At 65.0% G+C, this 27,546-nt stretch overlaps 2 protein-coding genes across 2 annotated transcripts; both read right to left on the bottom strand.

Moving 5' to 3' along the window:
- Positions 1-943: 943 nt before the first annotated feature.
- CCNT1 (cyclin T1) lies at positions 944-9,110 on the bottom strand (the record flags this gene model as incomplete). Its single annotated transcript, XM_079551149.1, has 9 exons — positions 944-2,389; positions 3,432-3,502; positions 3,838-4,001; positions 5,893-5,938; positions 6,518-6,580; positions 7,443-7,503; positions 8,116-8,244; positions 8,663-8,744; positions 8,947-9,110. The coding sequence occupies 9 exons, from the start codon at positions 9,108-9,110 to the stop codon at positions 998-1,000; spliced, it is 2,172 nt and encodes a 723-aa protein (XP_079407275.1). The 3' UTR covers positions 944-997.
- A 1,127-nt stretch (positions 9,111-10,237) lies between these two features.
- LOC306957678 (adenylate cyclase type 6-like) lies at positions 10,238-25,845 on the bottom strand (the record flags this gene model as incomplete). Its single annotated transcript, XM_079551151.1, is given in 21 exon segments — positions 10,238-10,366; positions 10,474-10,598; positions 12,429-12,497; positions 12,500-12,632; positions 13,836-14,099; positions 15,061-15,190; positions 15,572-15,601; positions 16,469-16,644; positions 18,104-18,262; positions 18,373-18,489; positions 18,583-18,670; positions 19,579-19,676; positions 20,923-21,070; positions 21,141-21,166; positions 22,183-22,311; positions 23,038-23,179; positions 23,254-23,412; positions 23,491-23,618; positions 24,620-24,731; positions 24,813-24,934; positions 25,696-25,845. Coding segments are annotated over 21 exon segments (2,634 nt in total), but the record flags the coding sequence as incomplete, so codon positions are not given.
- Positions 25,846-27,546: the final 1,701 nt, after the last annotated feature.

Here is a 27,546-nt window from a genome sequence, read left to right as displayed (position 1 = left end):
GCAGCGCGTCGCCCGGCCCGCCGCCGTCCCGAAGCGAAGCCCCGAGCGCGGGGCTCAACCGCAACCAGCGGGAGAAACGGGGCCCAGAGAACCGAGTGTGAGCTCCGTGCTCACGTAGGAAAGGGTTTCGTCCCCCCCATCCACAAAAAAAAAAAAAAAAAAAAACCATATGGAGGCAGCGCGTTTATTGAAGCTTGGAAAAGGAACAGAACCAGTGGGCTTCTCCAATGCGGCCGGAGCGCTCAAGCTGAGGGCACAGCTGGAGCTGCAGGGCTCCCACTGAAGGGAGCCGCGGGCTGAGCACAGAGCAGGGCCCCAAGCTGCCCCCCAGCCCCACTCCGGGCTCCTCCAACCCCAAACCTGCAGCTCCAAACACCAGGGACGGACGCGAGGGCTGAGATGGGGGCACGGAGCCGTTATTCTGCAGGCAGCATCACCGCACAGCCCTCAGCCGCCCGCTGCCCCGCAGCCAGAGCCTCCACCACAGCCCGCCCCCATCCACCCCACACATCCTGCGTGCCCCCATCGGCCCCCAAAGGCCCCTCTGCCCCCCCGTCACCGTCCAGCATCCCGCCCCGACAAAGGAACCAAACGCTACCATATAAGTTACTGCTTAAATTATTTGTAAAACGTCGTAGATTTTTCTGTGACACGTCTTAAATACCCCCCCCCCCCCCTTCAGGCCCCCACCTCCCCCTCTTCCCCCACAAGGACGTGGTGCCCCCCCCCATTCGGGGGCTTCGGCTGCAGCGGGGACGGAGCCCCACTGCCGACGGGGAGGCGGCGAGGGAGGGAGCGAGGAGGAGGAGGGAAGGATTCGTGCCTTCACAGCTTCGCCATCTCCGCGCTCTGAATACCGATATAATAAAAGTTATAATAATAAAATAAGTTCTTCGTGAGGCAGTGGAGAACAAACCAGCCCTTCCTCCCACCCCCCCTCCCCACCCCCCGGTCAGCGCAGGGTCGGGGCTGCAGGAATTCAGTAGTAAAAAGGGCCCTATTTGGGGAGGGGGGGCAGAGGAGGGGGAGGTTCTGAGGGCAGGGGGGGGGGTCGGGGTCTGTCCGTGTTGGCGGGTCGGCCGCTTTGCCTGGGGTTCAAGAGCTCCCCGTACGCGTGGAACTCGAAGGGGGGCGCCTGGCCGGGCTGCACGCCCTGCGCGCTCAGCAGCGAGTGCAGCATGTTGACCGTATCCTGGTAGTCACTGGGCTGGGAGGCGTTGTGGCCGTTGGCCCCCGCGGGTCCTTTGTCCGATTTGCCGTGGGCGCCGCCCCGCGCTTTGCCGGGGGCCGAGGGCAGCGCGGGCAGCGCGGCGACGGCGTCCGAGCCGTGCGGCCCCGGGAGGTGCGGGTAGGGGAACGGCGGCGCGGCGCCCTTGGGGCCTTTGCTGACTTTGGGCTGGTGCTCGTGGGCCGCGCCCTCCTCCGGCGGCGGCCGCTTTCGGGAGGAGCCGAAGAGGCCGTAGCTCTTATGGGGGGCGGCGCCGGCCGTCGGCGCCGCGTGCTTCGAGTCTGCCGGGCGCTTGCCGAGCGCGGCGCTGGGCCCGGCGCCGAGCTGCGGGTGCAAATGTTTGTGCGAGTGGTGGTTGTGGTGGTGGTGGTTGGACGAGTGGCCCTTGTGCTTCTCCTTGTGCTCCGCCCGGCTCTTGGCGCCGCCGTCGTCCGGCCGCTCGCCGGGCACCTTGATGCGCATCTTGATCTCCTCCTGCTTGGAGGGCAGCGGCCGCTCCGCCCCGGCGCCCCCCATCGGGATCCTCAGCTTCAGCGCCGCGCTTTTGTCGCCCTTGTCGGGGCCCGGCGGGCGCTCGGGGTTCTCGGCGATGGGGATCTTCAGGATGATGGGCGACGGGTTGCCGTCCTGCTGCACCTCCCTCTCCCTCTGCTGCTGCACCAGGAGGTTCTTGGCCGCGTACGCGTACTGCGAGCGCACGTTGGCCTCCATGTTCTCCAGCTGCCTCTTCTGCGCCGCCAGCTCCTCGGCGTGCTTGGCGCGGTATTCCTTCAGCGACACCTTGGCCGACGGCGCGCTCTTGGCGCCCTGCTTGCCGTAGCCGCCGCCGTCCTGCTGCTGCGGACCGGGCTGCTGCTCCGCCCCCGCCGCGCCCTCGGCCGTCCGGTGGCTCTGCGCCGCCTCCAGCTTGGACGCGGGGTGCTGCGACAGCCAGCGCTCTGCCGGAGCCGCGTCCGCCGCGCTCGGAGCGCCGGGAGAATCGGCGGGCGCCGGCAGCGAGGGCCCCGCGGAGGCCGCGCAGGACGTGGACATGCTCATCAGCCCCGCGATGTTCATATCCGAGCTGTTGTTCCTGGAGATCATGTTGAGGATGGTCTGCTCCGACAGCCCCTCGTCTTCGCCGTGCTCGTCGGCTTTGGATTTCCTGGCCGCCTGCGTGGCCTGCAAGGGAAGCGCGGCTGTTTTCATGGGGCGCTCGGGACGGAGCACTGACATCTCCGGGCTCCTCCCCGCGTCGAGGCGGAGAGGGACCTGGGTGTCCTGGGGGACGAAGGTCGGCCGTGAGCCAGCAGTGTGCCCTGGTGGCCAAAGCCGAGTGGGCTGCATTGCACAGAGCGTGGCCAGCAGGTGGAGGGAGGCGATCCTCCCCCTCTGCTCTGCCCTGTGAGGCCTCATCTGCAGCACTGCGTCCAGTTCTGGGCTCCCCAGCACAAAAAGGACAGGGAGCTCTTGGGAAGAGTCCAGCGGAGGCCACCAAGATGGGGAGGGGCCTGGAGCATCTCTGCTATGGGGAAAGGCTGGCTGAGTGAACTGGGTCTGTTCAGCCTTGGGAAAAGAAGGCTGAGAGGGGACCTGATCCAGGTCTGTAAATATCTGAGGTGTGGGGGGCAGAATGGCGAGGCCGGACTCTTTTCAGTGGGGAGTGGAGACAGGACGAGGGGAAACGGCCGGAAACTGCAGCACAGGAAGTTGTGCAGCAATGTGCGAAGGAACGGCTGTGCAGTGAGGGGAGGAGCAATGGAACAGGCTGCAGGGAGGGAGGGGAGTCTATGGGTCCCAATGGGTCTCTATGGGTCCCAATGTGTCTCTATGGGTCCCACTGTTCACTGGAACAGGCTGCCCAGGGGGGTGGTGGAGTCTATGGGTCCCAACGTGTCTCTATGGTCCCAGTGTCTCTATGGTCCCAGTGTGTCTCTGGGTCCCAACGCGTCTCTATGGGTCCCACTGTTCACTGCAGCAGCTGCCCGGGGAGGTTTGGAGTCTCCTGCTCTGCAGATGTTCCAGACCTGCCTGGACGCCGAGCTGTGCGCCCTGCTGTAGGAACGGCTGGGGCAGGGGGTTGGACTCCATGAGCTCTGCAGCTCCCTTCCAACCCCTACAGTTCTGTGATGCTGTGATTCTGCAGACCCGCGCCGCCCCCTCCCCGCTCTGCCCCACAGCAGCCCCCCCCCCCCCCCCCCCCATGCCGACGCCGCAGCCTCACCCTCCAGTTCCGGATGCGCTTCAGCCGGTTGGGGGTTTTCTCGAGGATCTGCAGGAATTCATGGGTCAGTTCTGCAGAGGAGACACAAGGGAGGGAAGGGGGAGGTCAGAGGGACGAGCGGAGCGGCCCGGATCCTCAGGGCGGCCCCCTGCTCGCTGACGGACGGAGCTACGATGGCATGGAGCTACTCGAGGACGGGCGGTGCGACAGCCGGCACCACTGACCGCATTGAACTCATCTCTCCGTGCCTTTTGCCATCTCTGTCGCACCATAGCGGCCGCTGCGCTGGAAACCACGGCAAAACCAGAAGCCCTTCGAGCCCACGAAGTGGCCGTGTCTGAATGGCAGGAACAGAGATGCCAAGGAAATACAAGAGCCTTCGGGGGAACCTCGCTCCAAAACTTACCATCTAAGAGCTCCAGAGTTACAGTGCCATCAACGTATTCCCACCAGTGCTTCCCGTCCGTGGAGACTGGGATCTCCCAGTTGGACCATTTACAAGCCAGGTGGATACAGACGCAGGCCACAACGGGAGGGGTGTACTGCAGGCTGAAGGTGGTCAGGTGCAGGCTGACGTCGCCAGCGGGGAGAGAGAAACAAAAAGCCATCAGCTCCCAAGGCTGAAGCTCAGCGCACGCAATCGCCCCCTGGAGAGACGCTGCGGAAGGGGCGGCCGTGGCCGGGGTCCCTGCTGCTCCTCCCCCAGCACAACCCTGCCGCGGGCCGGCTCCGTGCCACGGCTCCTTCCTGCCTGCCTCCCCCTCGAGCTGCACGCAGCTCCGCTCCGGGCTCCTCCGTTCGCCTGCAGGGGAGGCCGCGCCGCCGCGAGCCGCTCCACCGAGCGCTGCGCTCGTGGGATCCGCGCTCGTCCCCTCTTTGCTCCCCACCGGCACCGGGGCGGCGTCCCCTCACACAGCGGGGAGGTTCGGTGCTTAAGGCCTAAGGCAATCCGGCTCTGCGACACCACGCCACCTCACGCACGGCGGCCGCAGGACGGAGCCGATCCAGAGCCGCGCCTCCGTCAGCGCCCGGCTGGGAGGCGGCGCCCCCGGCCCCGCAGGGCGGCTCCAAACCTCGTACAGCGCAGCGCTGGGGGCGACACACGGGGGGTTGCACGGGGTGCAGCGCAACCACGGCTCCGCAGGGCTCCAGCCCGGCCCCGCTCCCCTCGCAGAGCCACGCGAGAGGCTGCGAGCAGCCCGGCCACACGACAGGCGCTCATCTGTCCCTTAGTGAGGAAATTCGCGTGCCGCTACCGGCTGGCTGGGAAGGGAGGCGCAGGGAGCAGCAGCGAAGGGCTCGGAAGCCGCCATAAGGAGCTCAGAGCCGCGTGAAGTCGTGGGACGGACGCATCCCAGCTCTGAGCTCCGCTCTTCACCTGCAGGCGCTGCGCTGAGCCTCGTAAAGAGCAACCAGAGCAACCAGAGCAACCAGAGCCCGGCAGCGCGGGCTGCAGCCCCCTGCTTAGCGAGGGCCCGGGGCTGCGGGCAGCCAAGACGCCTCCAGCGATGGGTTTTCATGGGCGCTGCGTCGCCCGCACAGCACAGAGCCACAGAGCCAGGAAGCTCAGTGGGAGGGAAGCCTCACGCAGCGCAGGAGCAACACAGCCCAGCTCTGAGCGCAGCGCCGCGCGCTTCCTTCCAGCCTCACCTCCACGCCTCACTTCTTGCTTTTGCAATGACTGCTGGGGGGGGAAGCACCTGAGAGGGGGGGGAACCACGCAGCCACGCGTCACCAAGAGCTCCTTCGTGCAAAGCCCAGGGGGGAAACCTGGAGCGCAGCCCCCGGGGCAGAGGGAGCAGCGCCGCCTCCCTGCCTCACACAGCACCAAGCGGCCGACGCCGGGCCGCTCCGCTCTCCTCCTGCTGCTGGCAGCCTCGGTTCCCCAAGCGCAGCAGTGGGGCAGAGGGGGGCAGAGCCCAGCGCGGCGCTGCTGTCACCTCCAGGAGCTCCACGCCTTACCTGGCGCTACCCGAGGCCGAAGGACCCACGGACTCCTTTCACCCCCCCCCAATCCGCCCCTGGCTGCTGCCGGCACTGCTGGAGCGCTCACCCACATCTCCGTTCCCACCCCAAACCCTTCATCCAGCTCCTCCTCTGCTCCCTTCTCGCCCCCATCAGCCTCCTGCGGGGCTCAGATGCGCTCACAACCCACGCAGCACCCGGCCCTGCGAGGGCGCGCTGGCACCTAACGCCTAAGCAAACAAAACCACTGCAGGTCGGCTTCACAGCTACCCCAGGGCCGTTATTTCCCCCTCGCACCTTCCTGCAGCTGTCTCACTTACCATCAGAAGCAAGCAGTGAGGCTCCTGGGCAGCCCCCCCCCCCCCCCCTCCCGCGCCCCCACTGCGCTCCCGCGCCAGCAGGAGGAAGGGCGCCCAGCTGAGCACCCAGGGGTGGCCAGCAGAGGGGCAGCCCCTCACATCCGCCCCTCGGATACGAATCGACGGTAAATAATAACCTGTTGGTAGCCATGAAGTAGGACGTCTGCGCCAAGTCCTTGCTGGCTGCAAGAGAGAAGGGGAGAAAAAGCCGGGTGTCACTGCAGGCTGCCGGCAAACGCGGCTTGATTGAGGAGCGATGGTTTGCTGCCCCACACGTTAACAGGACGGGCAGCACGGCCTGCCTCGCTCCATGCTGCGCCTCCACAGAGCTTCTAGAAGCTGCTGCATGAAAAGCTTTGTGCGGCTCGGCAGCCGCCTCTGCTTGTGGTCACTGCAATCCAGGGGAGCCGGGCACAGAGGGGCACCTGGGGGCAGCAGGGTGGCCAAGGGGGCCAAGGGTTGCCTGGAGGCAGCGCACAGAGCACAGCCAGCAGGGCAGGGAGCTGCTCCCCCTCTGCTGGGCACTGGGAACAGCTGGGGGAGCCCCACAGGGGGGCGGGGGGCTGAGAGCCCCGGGGGGAGAGAAGGGGAGGGGGGCTGAGCAGAGCTGCCTGATGTGTGGAGGGAGGTGGGGCAGGGCTGCGTTTGGTGCCGCTCAGCGCCGCCATGGGGGCACTGGGAGCCTCGGCGCTGGGCCTCAGGGCAGCCGGAGCCCCCAAAAACCCCTGCAGCGCCGCCCAGGAGCAGCTGAGGGCTTCTCACCTCTGACGAGCTGCGTGCATTTCACCACGTGGGTGTGCGGGTGGTCGATGGTGATCTCAAAGCCTGCAAGAGGACGGAGACGCGGCCGTCAGACAGCGGGCAGAGCCCCCTGCCCACAAACCTCCCCCCTTCCCCCCTCCAGCCCCAGCCCTGCTTGGAGCAGGCAGAACAGAGCAGCCCGAAGGTCTTTGCTGCTGCTGCTGCTGCTGCTGTGGGGCCTCCGAGCAGCTCAACGCCTTCAGCGCTTGAAAGACCTCACTGGAAACGAAACGGCCACGAAGCGTTTTAAAAATAGCAGGACAAAGCCTCTTACAGCAGCTGGGAGGAAGGAGAAGACAATGGCATCTGCTCAGAGGAATTTCTGTCACCCCAAAAGCCAAAGGGAAGCAGGCTTTTCCCTTTGAAGCGGCCTGCAGCACTCGCGTCACCGCGCCTCCGTCCTCCCTTTGGTTTCCTATTCAATTTGTGCTTTATGGTTTAAAGACCAGAAAACACCCAAGAAAAAAAAAAATGCCTCTGCTCCATGTGCGCAACAGACCCCAGTCCTTTCCGGGCAGAACATTCCAGAATATTCTGGCTGTACCACGAGGTTAAGGAAGGTGGCTTTGGAACGGAGCAGAGCTCAGACTGGGGCTCCATGGGCGACCCAAAGCGCAGCAGCGGGGGACGATGGCCCAAATTAAATGAGGTCAGACAGAACCAAGGCCGCACAGCCGGCATTCGTGGCCGCAGGGCTGGAGCAGCACTGAGCTCAGGCAGCGCCGCCACCCCTCTGAGCAGCGACGGCGATGGGATCACAGCACAGAGCGCTGAGCTGGGCGGAAAGAGGCTGAGAACAGAGTGGGGCTGCTGCTCTCCTGCCCCCCAGCTGGGGGTTGCGGCTCCTGGCTCTGGGATTCGCGCGGCACCCGGCTGAAGAACTCACCCAGAGTCTGCAGGATTATGCTCTCCAGGATGACCAGGTCCTGCGCCTGCTGCAGGTAGGCCTGGGGTTGAGAGGACAGGCGAGTTACTCCCACTGCAGCACCTAAAGCTGCCCGTTCCTAAGGGCCCTTCCCAGCAGCCCTTCCCAGGGAGGCAGAAAGAACAGAGGGGAATCGCTGTGCTGCTCCGCAGAGCGCCAGGCCGCACCGCCAGCCCCCTCCCTCCCAGCAGGAGGAGGAAGATTTGCCCTCCAGCTTTTGGAGGCTAAAGGCCCCCTTCCCCTGGGTTGGCTGCTCGCTTCCAGCTGCTTTGTGGGGCAGCACTTCGAACCAAACCAGCATTAAACACGTGGGGGCAGAGCAGATCCAAAGCGCACGGCACCAACGCTCTGCCCCACATCCCAGCAGCGCGGGTCGGGGTAAAGAAAGCATCCAGCTTTTAACACGGCACCACAGAGGGCACCTGAGCACCGCTGGCACAGCGGAGCAGAACAGAAGAATCCCTGCCACAAATCGGGTAAGAAACCCCTGCTGCCGCACAGAACCCCAAAAGCTCCCTGCAGTGGAGAGGTGGGAGAACGGGGAGCCGCCTCTGAGCGCCCCAGGACGCAGAGCATCGCTCTGAGGATCCCAACATCACCGTGGCTGCGATGCAGGGCCCCGCGCGCCGCTCACCTCGCTCCTGGTGTCGGGGGGCGGCTCCTGGGGGTGCAGGCAGGCGTGGGCCACCTTGATCACATAATCCAGCTTCCTGGGCTGCTCCTCTACTTTGGCCGCCAGGAACAATGCCGCAGGAGCCACCGACTTCACAGGACGAAACGAAGAGAAAAACCATTCGTGAGATGGTAGAAGGGGAAGGATCGGAAGGAGCCCCCCGAAGCCCCCCCCCCCCCAGCCCTGGGCTGCTCCCATCAGCATGGCAGAGCCCCATCCGCGCCCACCCACATGAGGGCACCCACACCTTACAGGCAGCAGCCCCGAGGCCTCGCCGCCCCCCGAGGGAATTATTTCCTCCTCACACCTCGCCTCCGCCCCCCGTTTCACTTTAAAGCCGTTCCCCCTCATCCCACCCAAAGATACAAAAACCAACCAAACGATTTCCGCCGTTTTTCACAGCTTCAGGCAAACGGCCGTTCGTTAAACAAAGCCCAAACCCCCCCAGGAGGGAAAAAAGGGCCCTCGGCGCCCGAATGCAGACACAAAGAGCCCCGGCCCCACTTACATTGCGGTGGAACTGAGTGAAGGACTGCACCATGTAGAAGCGGTGCATGTACACGATGGCGGTGTTGATGGTGAGCTGGGAGCTGATGGCGGCGTTAAGGAAACGCGGCTCGCCTCCGATCCCCGGCCGGTCCGCCAGCCCTCCCCGCACCGCCCCGCATCCCGGCCGCCTCCCCGCGGCCCGCTTCTCCCACCCCCACCCCACCGCCGATCCGCGCTCCCGCCCCGCCGCCGGCCCAGGCCCCAACTCGAGCTCAGGCCTCGCGGCCTACCGCGGCCGGATACACGTTGAGGCGCTGCCCCATGTCCTGCAGCAGGTTGGCGGCCTGCTGGCGGTACGAGAGCTCCTTGTCGGGATCCAGACCGGCTCGCCGCGAGGGGCTGCGGTCCAACTGCTCGCGGCTGAAATACCAGCGCCGCGCCGCCCCGCCGCCCGCCGAGGCCTCCATGGCGATCCGCGCCCGCGCGCGCACGCACGCACGAGCGTAACGTACGCACTGACGTTATGACGCAGGGCGGGGTGCGCGCGCACGGCGGGCGGTAACGAGGCGGAGAGGGGCGACGCGCATGCGCGAGAGGCGGGGCGGGAGAATTGTGACGGAGAAAGTCGCGAATCGGAGGGGCGCGGCAGCGGAAGGGAGGGCTGCCGTAAGCGGAAGTGGGTAGGGCGAAAAGCGGAAGTGGTATCTGCGGAAAGCGGAAGAAGGTGGGGCGAGGGGCGGAAGTGAGTGCAGCCAAGTGGAAGTGAGGGGGAAGATTAAAGCCGCACCGGAAGTGAGTGAAGCGCTGCTGGGAAGGGCGATGCGCCCCGCACCCGGCCCGCCCCGCGCCCTGTGACCCCCCCCGCCGACCTCTGACCCCCGACCTCTGACCCCAAGGCCACAGCACCTCTCGTATCAAAGCGCGTTTATATAATTTATCTGTACATGAAGGGGGGGAGGGGAGAGTGGAAGTGCGTACCGCGGGGGGGGAAGAGGGGGCGACCCCCCCCCCCAACCCCGAGCTGCTTAAAAAAAAGAAAAAAAAAAAGAAAAAGGAGAGGGTAAAAAAAAAAAAAAAAAAAAGACACTTCATTATGGGGTTTTTTTTTGCATTTAAAAGGGAGGAGCCCCCCCACACCTCCCCCATGGGTGGGGGTCCTGGGGGGGTGGGGGCCCCCACTGCTCTGCTACGCCCCCCCGAGGGGGGATGGGCACTTATGTTTGGCACAGGAGGGGTGGGGGGGCCCCAAATCTTAGGGGGGGGGTCCCCATCTCCCCCTCCCCTCTTTGGCACGGGGGGGGGGGGGGGAATCATCAAATGGCAGCGGAGGGGGGGAATTGCACCCTGCCCCCCCCACCCCTCAGCCCCAAACATCGCTTGAGGAGGGGGGGCCAAACCGCAGCCCCCCCCCAACCCCCTCCCTTGCGTCCGTTTCTCCCTTTTTACCCCCCCCACCGCCACCATTTCCTTTCAATGGGGTTTTTGGGTTCCTCCTTTTCACCCCACCCATGGGTTTGCTGGGGGGGGTGGGGGGTTTCCCCACGGGAGGAGGGTGGGGGGGTGGGGGCTGAGGGGGGGGGGGGGGGGCTACCCCCTAACTGCCCCCAGGGCCGGCGTTCAGGAAGTAGGTGGTCATCTCCCCTTTGCCTTTAACCTTCACCAGCCCCCGGCACTCCAGCACGTAGCCCTTGGCTGCCAGCACCTGGTACAGATCTGTGGTCACCTGAGACGGGGAGGAGGGGGGGGGATTGGGGTGAGAAATGGGGTTGGGGGGGGGGGCGCAGGTTCCCCCCTCCCTCCCCCCCCCCCCCCAAACCGTCCCCATCCCACCTGGATGCGGTCAGGCACGCCGGTGCTGTCCATGCGGCTGGAGACGTTGACGGTGTTGCCCCAAATGTCGTATTGGGGTTTGCGCGCCCCGATCACCCCCGCCACCACCGGGCCCATGTTGAGACCTGGGGGGGGGGGACAGAGGGTGGTGTGTGCTCCCCCCCCCCCCCCCCGTGGGGTCTGGGGGCGGTGGGGCAGCGGGGGGAAAGGGGGGGGTGCAAAGGGGTGTGCAGTATGGAAAGGAAGCGTGGGCAATGGGGAAATGCGAGGGTTGAGGGTGCAAATAAGTGTGCAAAGGGGAGCGAAGGCAACGGGGTGGGGGTGCAAATCCCGTCCCTGTCACCATCATCCCAATCCTAATCCCACCTGATTCCCATCCCATCGCCATCCCTGTCACCATCATCGCAATCCCATCTGATTCCTATCCCCATCCCATCCCAATCCCATCTCATCCCATCCCCATCCCATCTCCTTCCCATTCCCATCCCAATCCTAATCCTATCCCATCCCATCCAATCCCATCTCATCCCCATCCTCATTCCATCTTGTTCCTACCCCCATCCCTATCCCCATTCCCATCCCATCTCATCTCCATCCCCATTTTTAATCTCATTCCCATCCCAATCCTATCCCATCCCCATCCTTGTGACCCATCATCCCCATCCCAATCTCCATCCCAATCCCAATCTCAATCCCAATCCCATCTCATCCCCATCCCATCCCCATTCCAATCCCATCCCAATCCCATCCAATCCCAATCCATCTCATCCCAATCCCAATCCCATCCCCATCCCCATCCCAATCCCATCTCATCCCAATCCCATCCCAATGCCATTGCAATCAAAATCCCAATCCCATCTCATCCCCATCCCCATCCATCTCATCCCAATCCCAATCCCATCCCATCCCCATCCCATCCCCATCCCAATCCCAATTCCAATCCCAATCGCAATCCCAATTCCAATCCCTCCCCATCCCATCCCATCCCCATCCCCATCCCATCTCATCCCAATTCCATTCCAACCCCATCCCAATCCCATCCAATCCCAATCCCATCCCCATCCCAATCCCATCTCATTCCAATCCCATCCAATGCCATTGCAATCAAAATCCCAATCCCATCTCATCCCATCCCCATCCAATCTCATCCCAATCCCAATCCCATCCCATCCCCATCCCATCCCCATCCCAATCCCAATTCCAATCCAATCGCAATCCAATCCCAATCCCAATTCCAATCCCATCCCCATCCCATCCCATCCCCATCCCCATCCCATCTCATCCCAATTCCATTCCAACCCCATCCCAATCCCATCCCATCCCATCCCATCCCCATCCCAATCCCAATTCCAATCCCAATCGCAATCCCAATCCAATTCCAATCCCATCCCATCCCCATCCCCATCCCCATCCCATCCCCATCCCCATCCCATCTCATCCCAATTCCATTCCAACCCATCCCCATCCCATCCCATCCCCATCCCAATCCAATTCCAATCCCAATCGCAATCCCAATCCCAATTCCAATCCCATCCCCATCCCCATCCCCATCCCCATCCCCATCCCATCCCCATCCCCATCCCATCTCATCCCAATTCCATTCCAACCCCATCCCAATCCCATCCCATCCCCATCCCATCCCCATCCCAATCCCAATTCCAATCCTATCCCAACCCCATCCATCCCCATCCCAATCCCAATTCCAATCCCATCCCAACCCCATCCCAATCCCAATCCAAATCCCATCCCAATCCCATTTCATCCCAATCCCATCCCATCCCCATCCCCATCCCATCTCATCCCAATTCCATTCCAACCCCATCCCAATCCCAATCCCATCCCATCCCCATCCCATCCTGTTTCCTTCCCCATCCCATCCCAATCTCAATCCCAACCCCAATCCCATCCCATCCCATCCCCATCCCACCCCGCTCCCGTCTCAGCCGCGCACGCACCGATCTTCATCTGGAAGTTGTTGAAGGAATGCTCGTTGATGTACTTCATCTGCTCCATCAGCTGCATGCGTAGTCGGCCAGCGCGGCCACGTGGCTGCGGCCCTCGCGGTCGTAGGTGGCGGCGTTGAGGCCGGAGGCGGCCATGTAGGTGCTGCCGATGGTTTTGATCTTCTCCAGCTGCCGGTATTTCTGCTCGCTGATGATCTGCAGGACGCGGCCTTTGCTGCACCGCCTGCGGCTCCTCCTGCCCCTCCTGCACCGCCGCCCTGCAGCCCCCCTGGCCTCCCTGCTCTGCGCCCCCCCCCGGCCCCCCACATCCCCCCCCGTGTTCCCACCATGCGTTCCATCCATCCTTCCCCACCCCCCGCTCGCTGCTCTGCGCCCCCCCCAGCCCCCCCCCCCATCTCACCCTTTCATCCCAATCCTAATCCCACCTGATTCCCATCCCATCGCCATCCCTGTCACCATCATCGCAATCCCACCTGATTCCTATCCCCATCCCATCCCAATCCCAATCCCATCTCATCCCCATCCCCATCCCATCTCCCCTTTCACCCCCCCATGCGATGCACCCCATGCCCCCCCTGCCGCACGGCCTCTCAGACCCCCAGCCCTGCCCAACGCCCCCCCCCCCCCCAATGCCCTCTTCCTTCGTGCTCCCCATGCACGGCGCTCCGTTGCCCCCCCAGCACCCCCTGCCCTTCGCCCCATCATCCCCCATTCATCGCCCCCAAGCACCCCACTCCCTGGCTCCTCCAGGACCCCCTGCACCCCAACCCCTTCATCCCCCCATACATTCCATCCTTCTGTGCCCCCCCAGCACCCCCTGCCCTTCACCCCATTCATCCCCCCATGCACCCCACCATGTGGCTCCTCCACGACCCCCTGCACTCCACCCCCCAGACCCCCCACACATTCCACCCTTCTCCACCCCACACACGGTGCTCCGTGCCCCCCCAGCATCCCCGCACCCCACCCCACGGTCCCCCCCTGCATTCCACCCCACGCTCTCCCCACACCCCCCACCCCGTGGCCCCTCCAGGACCCCCCTCCACCCCACCCCATGCATTCCATCCTTCTCTACCCCACGCACCCCACCCTGTGCCCCCCCCAGGACCCTCTGCATCCCAACCCCTTCATCCCCCCACATATTCCACCCTTCTCCACCCCACACACGGTGCTCTGTGCCCCCCCAGGACCCCCTGCACCCCACCCCACGGTCCCCCCCAGCATTCCACCCTTCTCCACCCCACACCCCCCACCCCATGGCCCCTCCAGGACCCCCTGCACCCCACCCCACGCATTCCACCCTTCTCCACCCCACGCTCCGTGCACCCGGGACCCCCTGCGCCCCACAATGACACCCCGCTGCCCCTCCACCACCCCAGCACCCCGCAGCCCCCACACCTCGTCGAAGTCAGCGATGATCTCGTTGAGGAGCCGCAGGCACTCCACGCCCTCGTTGTTGGCCTCCAGCTCCACGTAGAACTCGGAGAAGTTGCTGATGGAGGCGAACATGACGGCCACGCACTCGCAGGACTGGTAGTAGAGCTCGTCGTTGCGCCGCTCCCGCGCCAGGAAATGCGCAGCCACGTCCTTGGGGAGGATGTTGTGCAGCAGCCGCCGGTTGTAGGCCTGCAGCTCCTCCATCTCCTCCTTCTCGCCCGTCGCCTGCAGTGTGCGGGGGGGGGGGGTTGTGCCTGGGGGTCTTCATCCCACCCCTGTGACCCCCCATCCCATCCCACCCCATTCCATCCCACCCCCATCCCACCCCCACCCCATCCCATCCCATCCCCTCCATCCCATCCCATCTCACCCCCATCTCATCTCACCCCCATCCCATCCCATCCCATCCCACACCATCCCATCCCACACCATCCCATCCCATCCCATCCCATCCCATCCCATCCCATCCCATCCCACACCATCCCATCCCATCCCATCCCACACCATCCCATCCCATCCCATCCCCTCCATCCCATCCCATCCCATCCCATCCCATCCCATCCCATCCCATCCCCTCCATCCCATCCCATCCCCTCCATCCCATCCCATCCCATCTCACCCCCATCCCATCCCATCTTCATTCCCACCCCTGGGACCCATCCCCATCTATCCTTCTGTGCCCCACACACGGTGCTCCATGCCCCCCCAGGACTCCCTGCACCCCAACCCCTTCATCCCCCCATACATTCTATCCTTCTCCATCCCCATCCCCATCCCATCCCATCTCCATTCCTATTTCCATCCCCATCCCCATCCCAATCCCCATCCCATCTCCATCCCTATTATGACCCAATCCCATCCCATCCCATCCCTGTCACCCATTCCATCCCCATTCCAATTCCACCCCATTCCCATTCCCGCCCTTTCTCCACCTTTGTGACCCATCCCATCTCCGTTCCTATTTCCATCCCCATCCCTGTAACCCATCATCTCCATCCCATCCCACCCCCATCCCCATCCCCATCCCACCCCATCCCATCCATCCCATCCCATCCCATCCCATCCATCCCATCCCATCCCATCCCATCCCATCCCATCCCATCCCATCCCATCCCATCCCTGTGACCCATCATCCCACCCCACTCCCAGCCCCACACCCCCCACCCACCCCACATCCCCCCCATACCTGCAGCTTCCAGAGGAAGTCGAGGCGCGCTGTGGACTCCACCTGCTGTGCATGGAGGTACAGGGCCAGGGCGAAGACCCCCAGCACCACGGGGGTGACGTAACGCAGAGCCACCTTCCCCTCCACCGGGCTGCGGGACCCCAGACCCACTGCTGAGTGCTGGGGGTGGGAGCGCGGCTCTGCCCCACCCCGCTAACGGGGATGCGGCACTGGGGTCTGCACCCACCTCGGGGGTCTCCAGGCTCAAAGGTGCATCTGGAGCCCGGGGGCACAGCCAGACCCCAGCAACCCCAAAAAGATCCCCGCCAGAGCCCAAAGACCCCCGACCCCAAAGATGCCCCCGACCCCAAAGATGCTCCCAGAGCCCAAAGATGCCCCCAGAGCCCAAAGACCCCCCTGACCCCAAAGATGCCCCCCGACCCCAAAGATGCCCCCAGAGCCCAAACACCCCCCCGACCCCAAAGATGCCCCCAGAGCCCAAAGACGCCCCCAGAGCCCACTCCCCACTCACCATTCCCCCTGGGTGCCGTTGAAGGAGGGTCTGTAGGGAGAGCACAGGGGGGTCACCGAGAGGCAGAGACCCCATGGTGACCACAAAGGGACACAAGGGGGACCCTACAGGGACACAGAGGGGACAGGGGGACACAGTAGGGACCCCGAGGGGATATGGTGGGGACACTGACAGCGAGGGGGTCACAGTGGGGTGGTGACCCCATGGTGACCCCAAGGGGACATGGAGGGGACACAGAGGGACAGCGAAGCCATGGTGACCCCAAGGGGACACAGAGGGAACCCTATAGGGACACAGATGCAACAGGGGGACACAGTAGGGACCCAGGGGGGACATGGAGGGGACGGGGGGTCACAGCGGGTGGTGGTCCTTTGGTGAACACCCCATGACCCCAAGGGGGCACAGAGGGGACCCTATAGGGACACAGAGGGGACAGAGGGTCACAGTGGGGTGGTGATCCCATGGTAGGACTCCAAGGGGACACAGAGGAGACCCTATAGAGGCAGTGAAGCTGCGGTGACCCAAAGGGGGCACAGAGGGGACCCTATAGGGACACAGGTGCAACAGGGGGACACAGTAGGGACCCAGAGGGGACATGGAGGGGACGGGGGGTCACAGCGGGTGGTGGTCCTTTGGTGAACACCCCATGACCCCAAGGGGGCACAGAGGGGACCCTATAGGGACACAGATGCGACAGGGGGACACAGTAGGGACCCAGAGGGGACATGGAGGGGGCAGGGGGTCACAGCGGGTGCTGCTCCTATGGTGAACACCCCATGACCCCAAGGGGGCACGGAGGGGACCCTACGGCGACGCAGCGGGGCGGCGACCCCAACGACCTCCGTCGTAGCGACCCGGAGGCGACGGGAGGCGACGGCGGGGACCCGGGCGACTCACAGCGCGTGTGCCAGCAGCAGCAGATCCGCGTTGTCGAAGAGCGCGGCGTGCGGCCCCTCGGCCAGCGCCAGGTAGGCGCCCCCCAGCGCCGCCCCCAGCAGCAGCTTCCCGGCGCTGCTCAGCTGCAGGAACGCGGCGGCCGCCAGCAGGCTGAGCACCACGCCGAGCGTCGCGTACTGCGGGGACAGCGAGTGCGACACCGCGCCGCACGGACACCGCGTCACCGCACCACGGGCGGGGGGCGCCGCGAGTCGGGTGGCAGCGCCTGGGGACGTGGCGCCTCTGGGGACCCCGTGGCAGCACCCATAGGGATGTGGCACCTCTGGGCGCCCCATGGGCACCATGGGGACGTGGCACCTCTGGGGACCCCATGGCAGCACCCATAGGGACATGGCGCATCTGGGCACCCCATGGCAGCACCATGGGGACGTGGCACCTCTGGGCACCCCGTGGCAGCACCCATAGGGACATGGCACCTCTGGGTGCCCCAAGGCAGCACCATGGGGACATGGCACCTCTGGGGACCTCGTGGGCACCGTGGGGACAAGGCACCTTTGGGGACCCCAAGGCAGCACCATGGGGACATGGCTCCTTTGGGGACCCCGTGGCAGCACCCATAGGGATGTGGCACCTCTGGGCGCCCCATGGGCACCATGGGGACATGGCACTTTTGGGCTCCCTGTGGCAGCACCATGGGGACATGGCTCCTTTGGGGACCCCATGGCAGCACCCATAGGGATGTGGCACCTCTGGGCACCCCATGGGCACCATGAGGACAAGGCACCTTTGGGGACCCCGTGGCAGCACCCATAGGGATGTGGCACCTTTGGGTGCCCCATGGGCACCATGGGGACATGGCACTTTTGGGCGCCCTGTGGCAGCACCATGGGGACGTGGCACCTCTGGGTGCCCCAAGGCAGCACCGTGGGGACATGGCACCTCTGGGGACCCCATGGCAGCACCCATAGGGATGTGGCACCTCTGGGCGCCCCATGGGCACCATGGGGACAAGGCACCTCTGGGGACCCCATGGCAGCACCATGGGGACGTGGCACCTCTGGGTGCCCCGTGGCAGCACCCATAGGGACATGGCACCTCTGGGTGCCCCAAGGCAGCACCATGGGGACGTGGCACCTCTGGGGACCTCGTGGGCACCGTGGGAACAAGGCACCTTTGGGGACCCCATGGCAGCACCCATAGGGACATGGCGCCTTTGGGCACCCCATGGGCACCATGGGGATGTGACCCCTTTGGGGACCCTATGGCAGCATCTATGGGGACATAGCACCTCTGGGTGCCCCGTGGCAGCACCATGGGGACATGTCACCTCTGGGAACCCCATGCTAGCACCCATGGGGACGTGGCGCCTCTGGGCACCCCGTGGCAGCACCCATGGGGACGTGACCCCTTTGGGGACCCCACTGCAGAACCTATAGGAACCCAGCCCCTTTGGGGACCCTATGGCAGCACCCATGGGGACACCGCCCCCGCTGGGACCCACGGCAGCGCCCTACGGACGCAGGGACACGGCATCTCCGCAGAGCCCATGGCAGCAGCCACGGGATCCCAGCCCCTCTGGGTCCCCCCCACCCACCACCAACCCCACTTTCAGGACCCCCCCCCATCCCCGCTCACCTCAGGGAAGTCGCAGTCCCCCCCCTGCGGGCGGCACAGCCCTGGAGGGGCCCCCAGCGAGATGTTGAGGGCGCGCAGCTCGCAGGGCCCCACGGCGGCAGGGCTGACATTGAGGGCGCGGGCGGCGCAGTCCCGCAGCGGCACCCGACTGCAGGAGAACTGTGGGGTGATGGGGGAAAAGGGGGGGGCAGCGGGGTGAGGGGACGCCCCGGACTCCCCCCCCCCCCCCTCTCCCAGATCCCCCCTTTACCCCCATCCCCACCCCGTACCATGTTGATAAAGGCGGTGATGAAGACGAGGACGACGACGAGGACGGCGGTGGCGGTGCTGCGGGTGCGGGAGCGGACGATGGCACGGGACAAACGCTGCAGCACGGGGGGGAACAGCTGGGATGGGGGGGGGGGGGGAACTCCGTTAAGGTCCAGCCAACGAACCGCCCCACGGACACACAGCCGCCCCACTGCCCCCCCCCAACTCACGGTGATGCACGAATGCACGGCGCAGATGAAGAGGATGGAGGAGAGGAGGAGGAAGGCTCCGACGTAGGCACCGATCATCAGTGGGGAGCTGTGGGGAGGATGGCGAGCGCTAGGGGGTGGGCGATGGGGCCTATGGGGGCTGTGAGTGCTATGGGGTGGGCTATGCGGCCTATGGGGTGGGCTATGGAGCCTATGGGGACTGTGAGCGCTATGGGGCAGGCTATGGGGCCTATGGAGACTGTGAGCACTATGGGGTGGGCTATGGGGCCTATGGGGACTGTGAGTGCTATGGGGTGGGCTATGGGGCCTATGGGGGCTGTGAGCACTATGGGGTGGGCTATGGAGCCTATGGGATGGGCTATGGGGCCTATGGGGGCTGTGAGCACTATGGGGTGGGCTATGGAGCCTATGGGGTGGGCTATGGGGCCTATGGGGACTGTGAGCGCTATGGGGTGGGCTCTGAGTGCTATGGGGTGAGCTATGGGGCCTATGGGGGCTGTGAGCACTATGGGGTGGGCTATGGGGTCCATGAGGGCTCTGAGTACTGTGGGGTGGGCTGTTGGGTCTGTGGGGTGGGCTATGGGGCTTGTGAGCACTATGGGGTGGGCTATAGGGCCTATGGGGGCTGTTGCGGAGAGCTGTGGGGCGGGCTGTGAGCGCTATGGGGTGGGCTGTTGAGTGTAAGGGGGACTGTGAGAGCTATGGGGTGGGCTATGGGGATCCAGGGGGGTGGCAGGGAGCTGTGGGGTGGGGGCTGAGTGCTATGGGGCGCTATGGGGCACTATGGGGCACTATGGGGCGCTATGGGGCGCTATGGGGCGCTATGGGGCGCTATGGGGCACTATGGGGCGCTATGGGGCGCTATGGGGTGCTATGGGGTGCTATGGGGCGCTATGGGGTGCTATGGGGCACTATGGGGCGCTATGGGGCGCTATGGGGTGCTATGGGGTGCTATGGGGCACTATGGGGTGCTATGGGGCGCTATGGGGCACTCACAGGGGGAAGATGATGAGCTGCACACAGCAGATGAAGCAGAAGACGAGCAGAGCGCAGCCCACGTAGCCCCCAAAGCGGTTATCGACCTTCTTGGAGTACTGCAAGGGGGGACGAGGTGAGGATGTGGGGGGACAGGGGGGGACCAGGAGGTTGGAATGGGAAGGAAAGGAGGGGGCAAAACAGAGGGGACCCCAAAGGAGGAAGGGGAGATAAATAGGGGACATGAAGGGATGGTGGGGAACAGAGGGACCCCAAGGGATGGTAGGGAATTGGGGGAGCGCAAAGGATGGTGGGGATTTAGGGGATCCCAAAGGACAGAGGGGGGAATGGGGAGGGGAAAGAGGGGACCCCAAAGGATGAAGGGGAAAGAGAGTGGGGAAACAGGGGAAGTCAAAGGATGGAGGGGAAAGAGGGGACCCCAAAGGATGGATAGAAAGGAATAGGGAACCCCAAATGATGGAAGGGAATTGGAGTTCCCAAAGAATGGTGGGGACTTAGGGGATCCCAAAGGATAGTGAGGGAATTGGGGACCCCAAAGGATGGAGGGGGAACAGGGGACCCCAAAGGATGGATTGGGAATAGAGGGGAGAAATAGGGGACCCCAAAGGATGGAGGGGGGAATAGAGTGGGGAAATAGGGGACCCCAAAAGATGGATGGGAATTGGGGATCCCAAAGGATGGAGGGGGAACAGGGCACCCCAAGGATGGATTGGGAACAGAGGGGAGAAATAGGGGACCCCAAAGGATGGAGGGGGGAATAGAGTGGGGAAATAGGGGAACTCAAACGGTGGAGGGGAAAGAGGGGACGCCAAAGGATGGAGGGGGGATAGAGTGGGGAAACAGGGGACCCCCAAAGGATGAAGGGGGGGAATAGAGAGGGGAAATAGGGGACCCTAAAGGATGGATGGGAAGTAATAGAGGACCCCAAAGGATGGAGGGGGAACAGGGGACCCAAAGGATGGATTGGGAATTGGGGATCCCAAAGGATGGATGGAAAGGAATAGGGAACCCCAAATGATGGAAGGGAATAGAGGACCCCAAAGGATGGAGGGAGAACAGGGCACCCAAAGGATGGGTTGGGAGTAGAGGGGAGAAATAGGGGACTCCAAAGGATGGAGGGGGGGAATAGAGTGGGGAAATAGGGGACCCCAAAAGATGGATGGGAATTGGGGATCCCAAAGGATGGAGGGGGAACAGGGCACCCCAAGGATGGATTGGGAACAGAGGGGAGAAACAGGAGACCCCAAAGGATGGAGGGGGGGGAATAGGAGACCCCAAAGGACGGGGGGAGAGGGGATGGGGTGGGCAGAGGGGGAACCCCATTGTGGGGGGGTGCAGCCTCACCTTCCTCTCCAGTTCGGGGCTCTGGAAGGTGAGCAGGAAGCGCCTGACGTGGTCCTTGCGCAGCTGGTCGATGCTGCGCGCGTCGATGGCGCGGCCCAGGAACTCGTCCACCTCGTCCTCGGGGTTGAGGGGCTCCTGGGCACCGCGGCTGCGGGCGGCGGGTCAGCGATCGCTGGGGGAGACCCCGGGGGGAGGGGGGGGCTGGGGGGGGGGCTTACTTGTCCTTGGTGGAGTCATCGATGCCCTGCAGGGGGGGCAGAGGGGTCAGGGGTCTGGTTAGGGGTAGGGGGCAGGGGTTGGGGGTCTGGTTAGGGGTCAGGGTCAAGGGTAGGGGTGGGGGCTTAGGGTTAGGGGTCAAAATTAGGGGTTGGAGTTAGGGGTCGGGGGGCAGGTTAGAGGTCAGGGCTTAGGGTTGGGGGTCAAAGTTAGGGGTCAGGGGTCAGGTTAGAGGTCAGGGTAGGGGTCAGGGGTTGGGTCCAGGGGTAGGGGATAGGGGTCAGGGTAGGAGTCAGGTGTTGGGGTCAGGGGTCAGGTTAGAGGTCAGGCTAGGGGTCAGGTGTTGGGGTCAGGGGTCAGGTGTTGTGGTCAGGGTTAGAGGTCAGGGTCAAAGGTAGGGGTCAGGGGTTGGGGCTTAGGGTTAGGGGTCAAGGGTAGGGGTTGGGGTAGAGGTCAAGGGTTAGGGGTTGAGTTTAGGGGTCATGGTTGCCCTGCATTCCACGGCATCACCCTGCATTTGGGTTCGGGGTCCCCCATGGTGACGATGACGTGGGGCATTGGGGCACCCCAGGGTCACCAGGAGCAAAGGGGTCCCCATGGATCCCCAAAGCCTGGAAAGGAGCCGAGGGTGGGGGGAGGAGGGGGGGGGTCTCACAGCCACGTAAGGAGAGAATGGGGCCCCCTGACCCCCGTGGAGGCGCCCCAAGGAGGACCCCAAAAAAGGACACAGAACCCAAAGGGGACGGGGAGCCTGCGGGGCTGCGGGCACAGGATGCAGCCCTGGAGCTGCGATGGGAGCCCACAGGAAGGCGGTGTGGGGCTGAGAGCAACAATGGGGGGCTGAGGGCAACAATGGGGGCTGAGGGCAACAATGGGGGGCTGAGGGCAACAATGGGGGGCTGAGGGCAACGCTGGGGGGCTGAGGGCAACAATGGGGGGCTGAGGGCAACGCTGGGGGGCTGAGGGCAACGCTGGGGGGCTGAGGGCAACAATGGGGGGCCGGCAGCACCATGCTGGGGGTCTCCCCCCCACGGCAGCGCTCACCATCTGACGGAACGCTTTGGAGTCCTTGGTGCGGCTGAAGGAACGCTCCGGAACCCAGCGTGGAACCAAGGCCTCCGCAGAGCCCGCGTGGCTGCGCTGCAGTTTGGCCAGCAGGGCTTTTTCCTCCTTCTGTGGGCAGCGAGGGGAGAGGAGGCGCGTGGGCACCGAGGGGGGAAAGAAAGGATCGTAGAAACGGGGGGACGTGGAATCATTGGGGTGGGGAGAAACGGGGCCACGGAACCATGGGGACACGGAACTGTGGGGACACGGAACTGTGGGGACACGGAACTGTGGGGACAGGGAACCGTGGGGACATGGAACTGTGGGGACACAGAACCATGGGGCCATAAAACCATAGGGTCATGGGGTCGTAGAAATATCTGATCGTAGAACCATAGGACCGCAGGATTTTAGGATCATAGAACCAGGGAATGTGGAACCGTGGGCCCATAGAAGGGGTCACAGAACCACGGGGTCCTGGAGCCACAAAGCATAAAAAAACCCTGCGGGGCCACAGGACGCAGGATTGCGGGACGGCAGGGCCACAAAACAACGGGATCGTGGAATAAACGGGACCGGGGACCAAAGGGGTCGTGGGGCGACGCAACGACGGGGGGTGGGACGACGGGGTCCCGCCTCTGCCGGCTCCCAGGAGCTCCGGACTCCTTGGGCTGCAGGACCCCCACGACCCCGCGCCCCCTTTGCCGCCGCTCCCCCGTCCCGTCCCCCATCCCGTCCCGCCCCGACCCGGACGCCGCCGCCCCCCGTTCCGCCGCCATCGCGGCCCCCCAGCCGCCGCCCTCAGCCCCCGCCGCGGGGTCCCGGCTGCATCCCAGCCCCCCGCCGCAGACTGACGCGCTTCTGGCTGCAGCCCACGATCAGGAAGGTCTCGATGTTGTGCTCCTTCAGGTAGGCGCTGCGCTCCCCGCCGTGCCCCGGCTCCACCTCGTAATCCCCGTTCAGGCACTGCAGCGTCGCCCACGTGATGTGGATGCGCCTGGAGACACGGCACCCTGTAGAGCCCCCCCTCCCGGGACCCCGACCGCCGACCCCGCCGGCGCCGCTCCTCACCCCGCTTTGCCCCCTGCCTCCATCTGGTTGGCCAGGGTGACGTCGTTGGACCACACGTCGAACTGCCACTTGCGCAGCCCCAGCACCCCGCAGTGCACACGCCCGCTGTGGATCCCCACGCGCATGTTGACGTTCACCCCCGTCACCTCGCGCACCAACCTGGGGGCGAGGGGGGGTCACACGGCCTGCCTGACCCCGACCCCGACCCCGACCCCCCCCCGGCCCCCCCGTGCTCACGAGATGGCCTCGATCATGTCCACCCCCATCTCCACACAGCAGTGCGCATGGTCGCCCCGCGCCTCCGGCAGCCCCGACACGCAGTAATAGCAGTCGCCCAGGATCTTGATGCGCAGGCAGTGGTTCTCCTGGGGGCAGGAGGTGAACGGGGGGGGGGTCAGGGGGTCCCCCGTTGCCCCCAGCTCCTTGTCGTCCCCACTGTCCCTGTGACCCCCCCCCCATCTCCACTGTGCCCGGCTCTGCATGGCCCCCACCCCGTGCACAGCTCCCCACTGCCCCCACTGTCCCCATGTCATGGTTCTATGTCCGTGACACCCACCATTCCCTGCTGCCCCCCGTTATTCCCTTTATTCCTACCCATCCCACTGCCCCCATTGCCCCCTCTGTTCCCACTGTCTCCACCTTTCCCATTGCCCCCAGCTCCTTGTCGTCCCCACGGTCCCTGTGACCCCCCCCATCTCCACTGTGCCCGGCTCCCCGTGGCCCCCACCCAGTGCACAGCTCCCCATTGCCCCCACTGTTCCCCCTATTCCCACTGCCCCCATTATTCCCTTTGTTCCTACCCATCCCATAGGTCCCCACTGCCCCATTGCCCACTGTCCCCACCTTTCCCATTGCCCCCAGCTCCTTGTCATCCCCACCGTCCCCAGGTCCCCGTTGTCCCTGTGCTCCCATCACCTCTGCCCGGCTACCCGTGGCCCCCTCCCAGTCCACAGCTCCCCATTGCCCCCACTGCCCCCCATTCCCACCATCCCTGGGTCCCCATGGTCCCTGTGCCCCCACCACCCCCAGGTTCCCAGCTCCCCACTGTCCCCCCCTTCCCCCCCTTCCCATCGCCCCCAAGTTCCCCATCAGCCCCACATGATTCCATCATCCCAGTGCCTCCAGATCCCAGTTGTCCCCACCATTCCCGCTGTCCCAAGGCCCCCCATCATCCCCACCATCTCCAACCCCACCCCAACCTCCTCTCCATCATCATCACCTCCTGGTGTCCCGACCACCCCCTCCGAGCCCCTGCTGCCCCCACTGCCCCCCATGTCCCCACCGCCCCCCATGTCCCCACTGCCCCCCATGTCCCCCCTGCCCCCCATGTCCCTGCTGCCCCCCATGTCCCCACACCCCCACGCACCGCCGCCAGCTTGTCGAATCGTGCAAAGAGTTCGTTGAGCGTCATCACCAGCTCCTGCGCCGTGCATTGGGACGCCAGGCTGGTGAAGCCCTCGATGTCAGCGAAGAGGATGCTGCAGGGAGGAAGGCCGTGGGTGGGGACGCGGGGTGACGCCACCATGGGACCCCCCCGTCCCCCCCCCGTCCCGCGGTACCTGACGTTGTCGTGCTTCTGGATGTAGATCTTGTGGAACATCATGTCCTCCTTCTTGGTGTTGATGTCCTCCTTCATCTCCATGGCCACGTGCTGGGGCAGCACCGACAGCAGCAGCCGCTCCTGCGCCCCACCGCCCGTCACCCACCGTCCCTCCATCGCCGCCCCTCAGGGTCCCCGCCATCCAACATCCCCACCACCTCCGCCATCCCCAGGTCCCCGTTGTCCCCTCCGGGTCCCCACCATCCCCAGGTCCCCCCCGTCCCCACTCCCCATCATCTGCTGTCCTCCTGAGTCCCCACTGTTCCCACCACCTCCACTGACCCATGGGCCCTGGGTCCCCAACCATCTCCAGCACCCACAGCCCTTCCATCACCACCGCCCTCAGGGTCCCCACCATCAGGTCCTCATTGTCCCCTCCAGGTCCCCATGGTCCCCTCACATCCCCTCCATCCCCATGGGCCCTGGGTCCCCAACCATCCCCACCACCACCCCATCACCCACGGCCTCTCCATCACCACCGCCCCTCGGGGGTCCCCACATCCCCACCACCACCACCATCCCCAGGTCCCCATTGTCCCCTCCAGGTCCCCATTGTCCCCTCACATCCCCACCACCTCCACCACCCCCATGGTCTCTGGGTCTCCAACCATCCCCACCACCACCCCATCACCCACAGCCTCTCCATCCCCACCGCCCGGGGTCCCCACCATCAGGTCCCCGCTGTCCCCTCACATCCCCACCACCTCCACCACCCCATTGGCCCTGGATCTCCAACCATCTCCAGCACCCACAGCCTCTCCACCACCGCCGCCCCTCGGGGTTCCCCCCCATCCCCAGGTCCCCACCACCCCCCTGCCCCCAATGCCCCCCCTGCCCCCCACCTGCTGCCGGTTCTCCCTCTGGAGGTGCAGCCGTGCCTGGATGTACCCGCGGGTCTCCTGGAAGGCTTTACGCTGCGCCACCTCCGCAGGGTAATGGGTGCAGACCCCCACCACGTTGGTGCAGAGGAAGATGAGGGCATTGGCGCTGAGCTGGGGACGGCAGCACCGTCAGCACTGCCACCCGGACCCCCACCTCAACCCCCTGCACCCCAAAACCCCCCCCAGCCCAAACCCTGGGTCCAGCGGGGAGGGGGCTGCAGGGGGTTAAAGACAGGGAACCGAGGGGAGGCAGGGATTGGGGCGTTCAGCATGGGGGATGTGGGGCACACGGAGGTAGGGGGAACCGCAGGGACACCTCCAGCCCCATGGCTTGGCAATGCCACCTCTGTGCCCTGCACCCCAAAGCCCTGAGTTGACAGTGGGGGGCTGCGGGGGGAGGGGGGGGGGTTGTAGGGATGGGGAGGATGGGGAAATCCAGCGGGGGGAGACAGAGGGGGTCTGGGAATGGGAGAAAACACAGAATGGGAGATGTGGGGCTGTGGGGGGCACAGGGGGCACAGAGGTCCCAGTGAAGGGTGATGTGGGGCACGTGGGGAGGGGGGAAACCAGGGCAAGAGGGGACATGGGGGGACGGAGATGTGGGGACACGGAGATGTGGGGACACAGAGATGTGGGGACACGGAGATGTGGGGCCCTCCGGAAGCAGCGATGGCTGCAGAGGGAGCGCTGCGGTTTCCCCCCTCCCCATCGCCATCCTTTGGGATCACAGCCAGGGTTATTTATAGGGCTGGAGGGGGGAGGAGCTCCCCCAGCATCCCGGCCCCACTGCCAGCCCCATAGAGCCGCCCGTTGGAGTTGTGCCCTCTGACCCAGATGGGCTCCATTCCCCCTTGGCGCCGCATTTCTCCACCCCAACCCCATGGGGTCCCCACGGTGACCCGTCCCCACCCGGCCCAGTGGGACAAACCGTGTCTGGGGGGGACACAGGGACGGATGGCCTTGGGGACAATGCGGCACCGAGGGCAGGAGCCCCCCCCCCCCCAATCCCCAGCCCCACAACAGTGGCTTTGTGGCCGCCCCCCCCCCCCCCCCCCACCAGACCCACAATGGGGGTTTGTGTGCAGCCCCACAGCCTGCGGGGCCCGAGCTGCGGCCATTGTGAAAGGAAGCTAAAGGGGGAGGGGGACGGGGGTTGCCCTTCACCCATCCCTGCCCCCCTGCAGCCCCCAGCACCCACCCCCCATAACTCCCCTCTCCCCATCCCCACCCCCTGTAGCGCCCACCCCCCATTCACAGCCCCACCGCCCACCCTGCTCCCCCACCCCTGCCTCCCATACACACCATCTGCACCCCCCTTCCCCCCTATATGCACCCCACGACCCCCCCACACCTCTTATAACCCCGCCCCCATAACCCCGCCCCTTATAGCCCCGCCCTTCACATTGCCCCGCCCCCATAGCCTCATTCCCTCCAATAACCTCACACCCCACCTCCCGAAGCCCCGCCCCTTCACATAGCCCCGCCCCCAATTGTCTCACTCTCTCCAATAACATCGCCCCCCGCGTCCCGTAGCCCCGCCCCCTCATATAACCCCGACCAATAGCCTTGCCCGCGTAGCCCCGCCTTCTCCCGTAACCCCGCCCCTTATTCTCACTCCCTCCAATAACCCCGCCCCCTCACATAGCCCCGCCCCATGGCCTCTCCCCTCCAATAACCTCGCCCCATGTAGTCCCACCCCTTCTTGTAGCCACTCCCACCAGTAGCCCCGCCCCCAATCACCTCACCGCCCTCCTACCGTAGCCCCGCCCCTGCGCCTCTCCCCCGGTAACCACGCCCCGTAGCCCCGCCCCC

This window comes from Tetrao urogallus (assembly GCF_951394365.1).
Source record: "Tetrao urogallus genome assembly, contig: scaffold_139, whole genome shotgun sequence".
NCBI lineage: Eukaryota > Metazoa > Chordata > Aves > Galliformes > Phasianidae > Tetrao > Tetrao urogallus.
The sequence above is the reverse complement of the archived record's forward strand: the minus strand, read 5'-3'. Positions and strand labels throughout refer to the sequence as shown.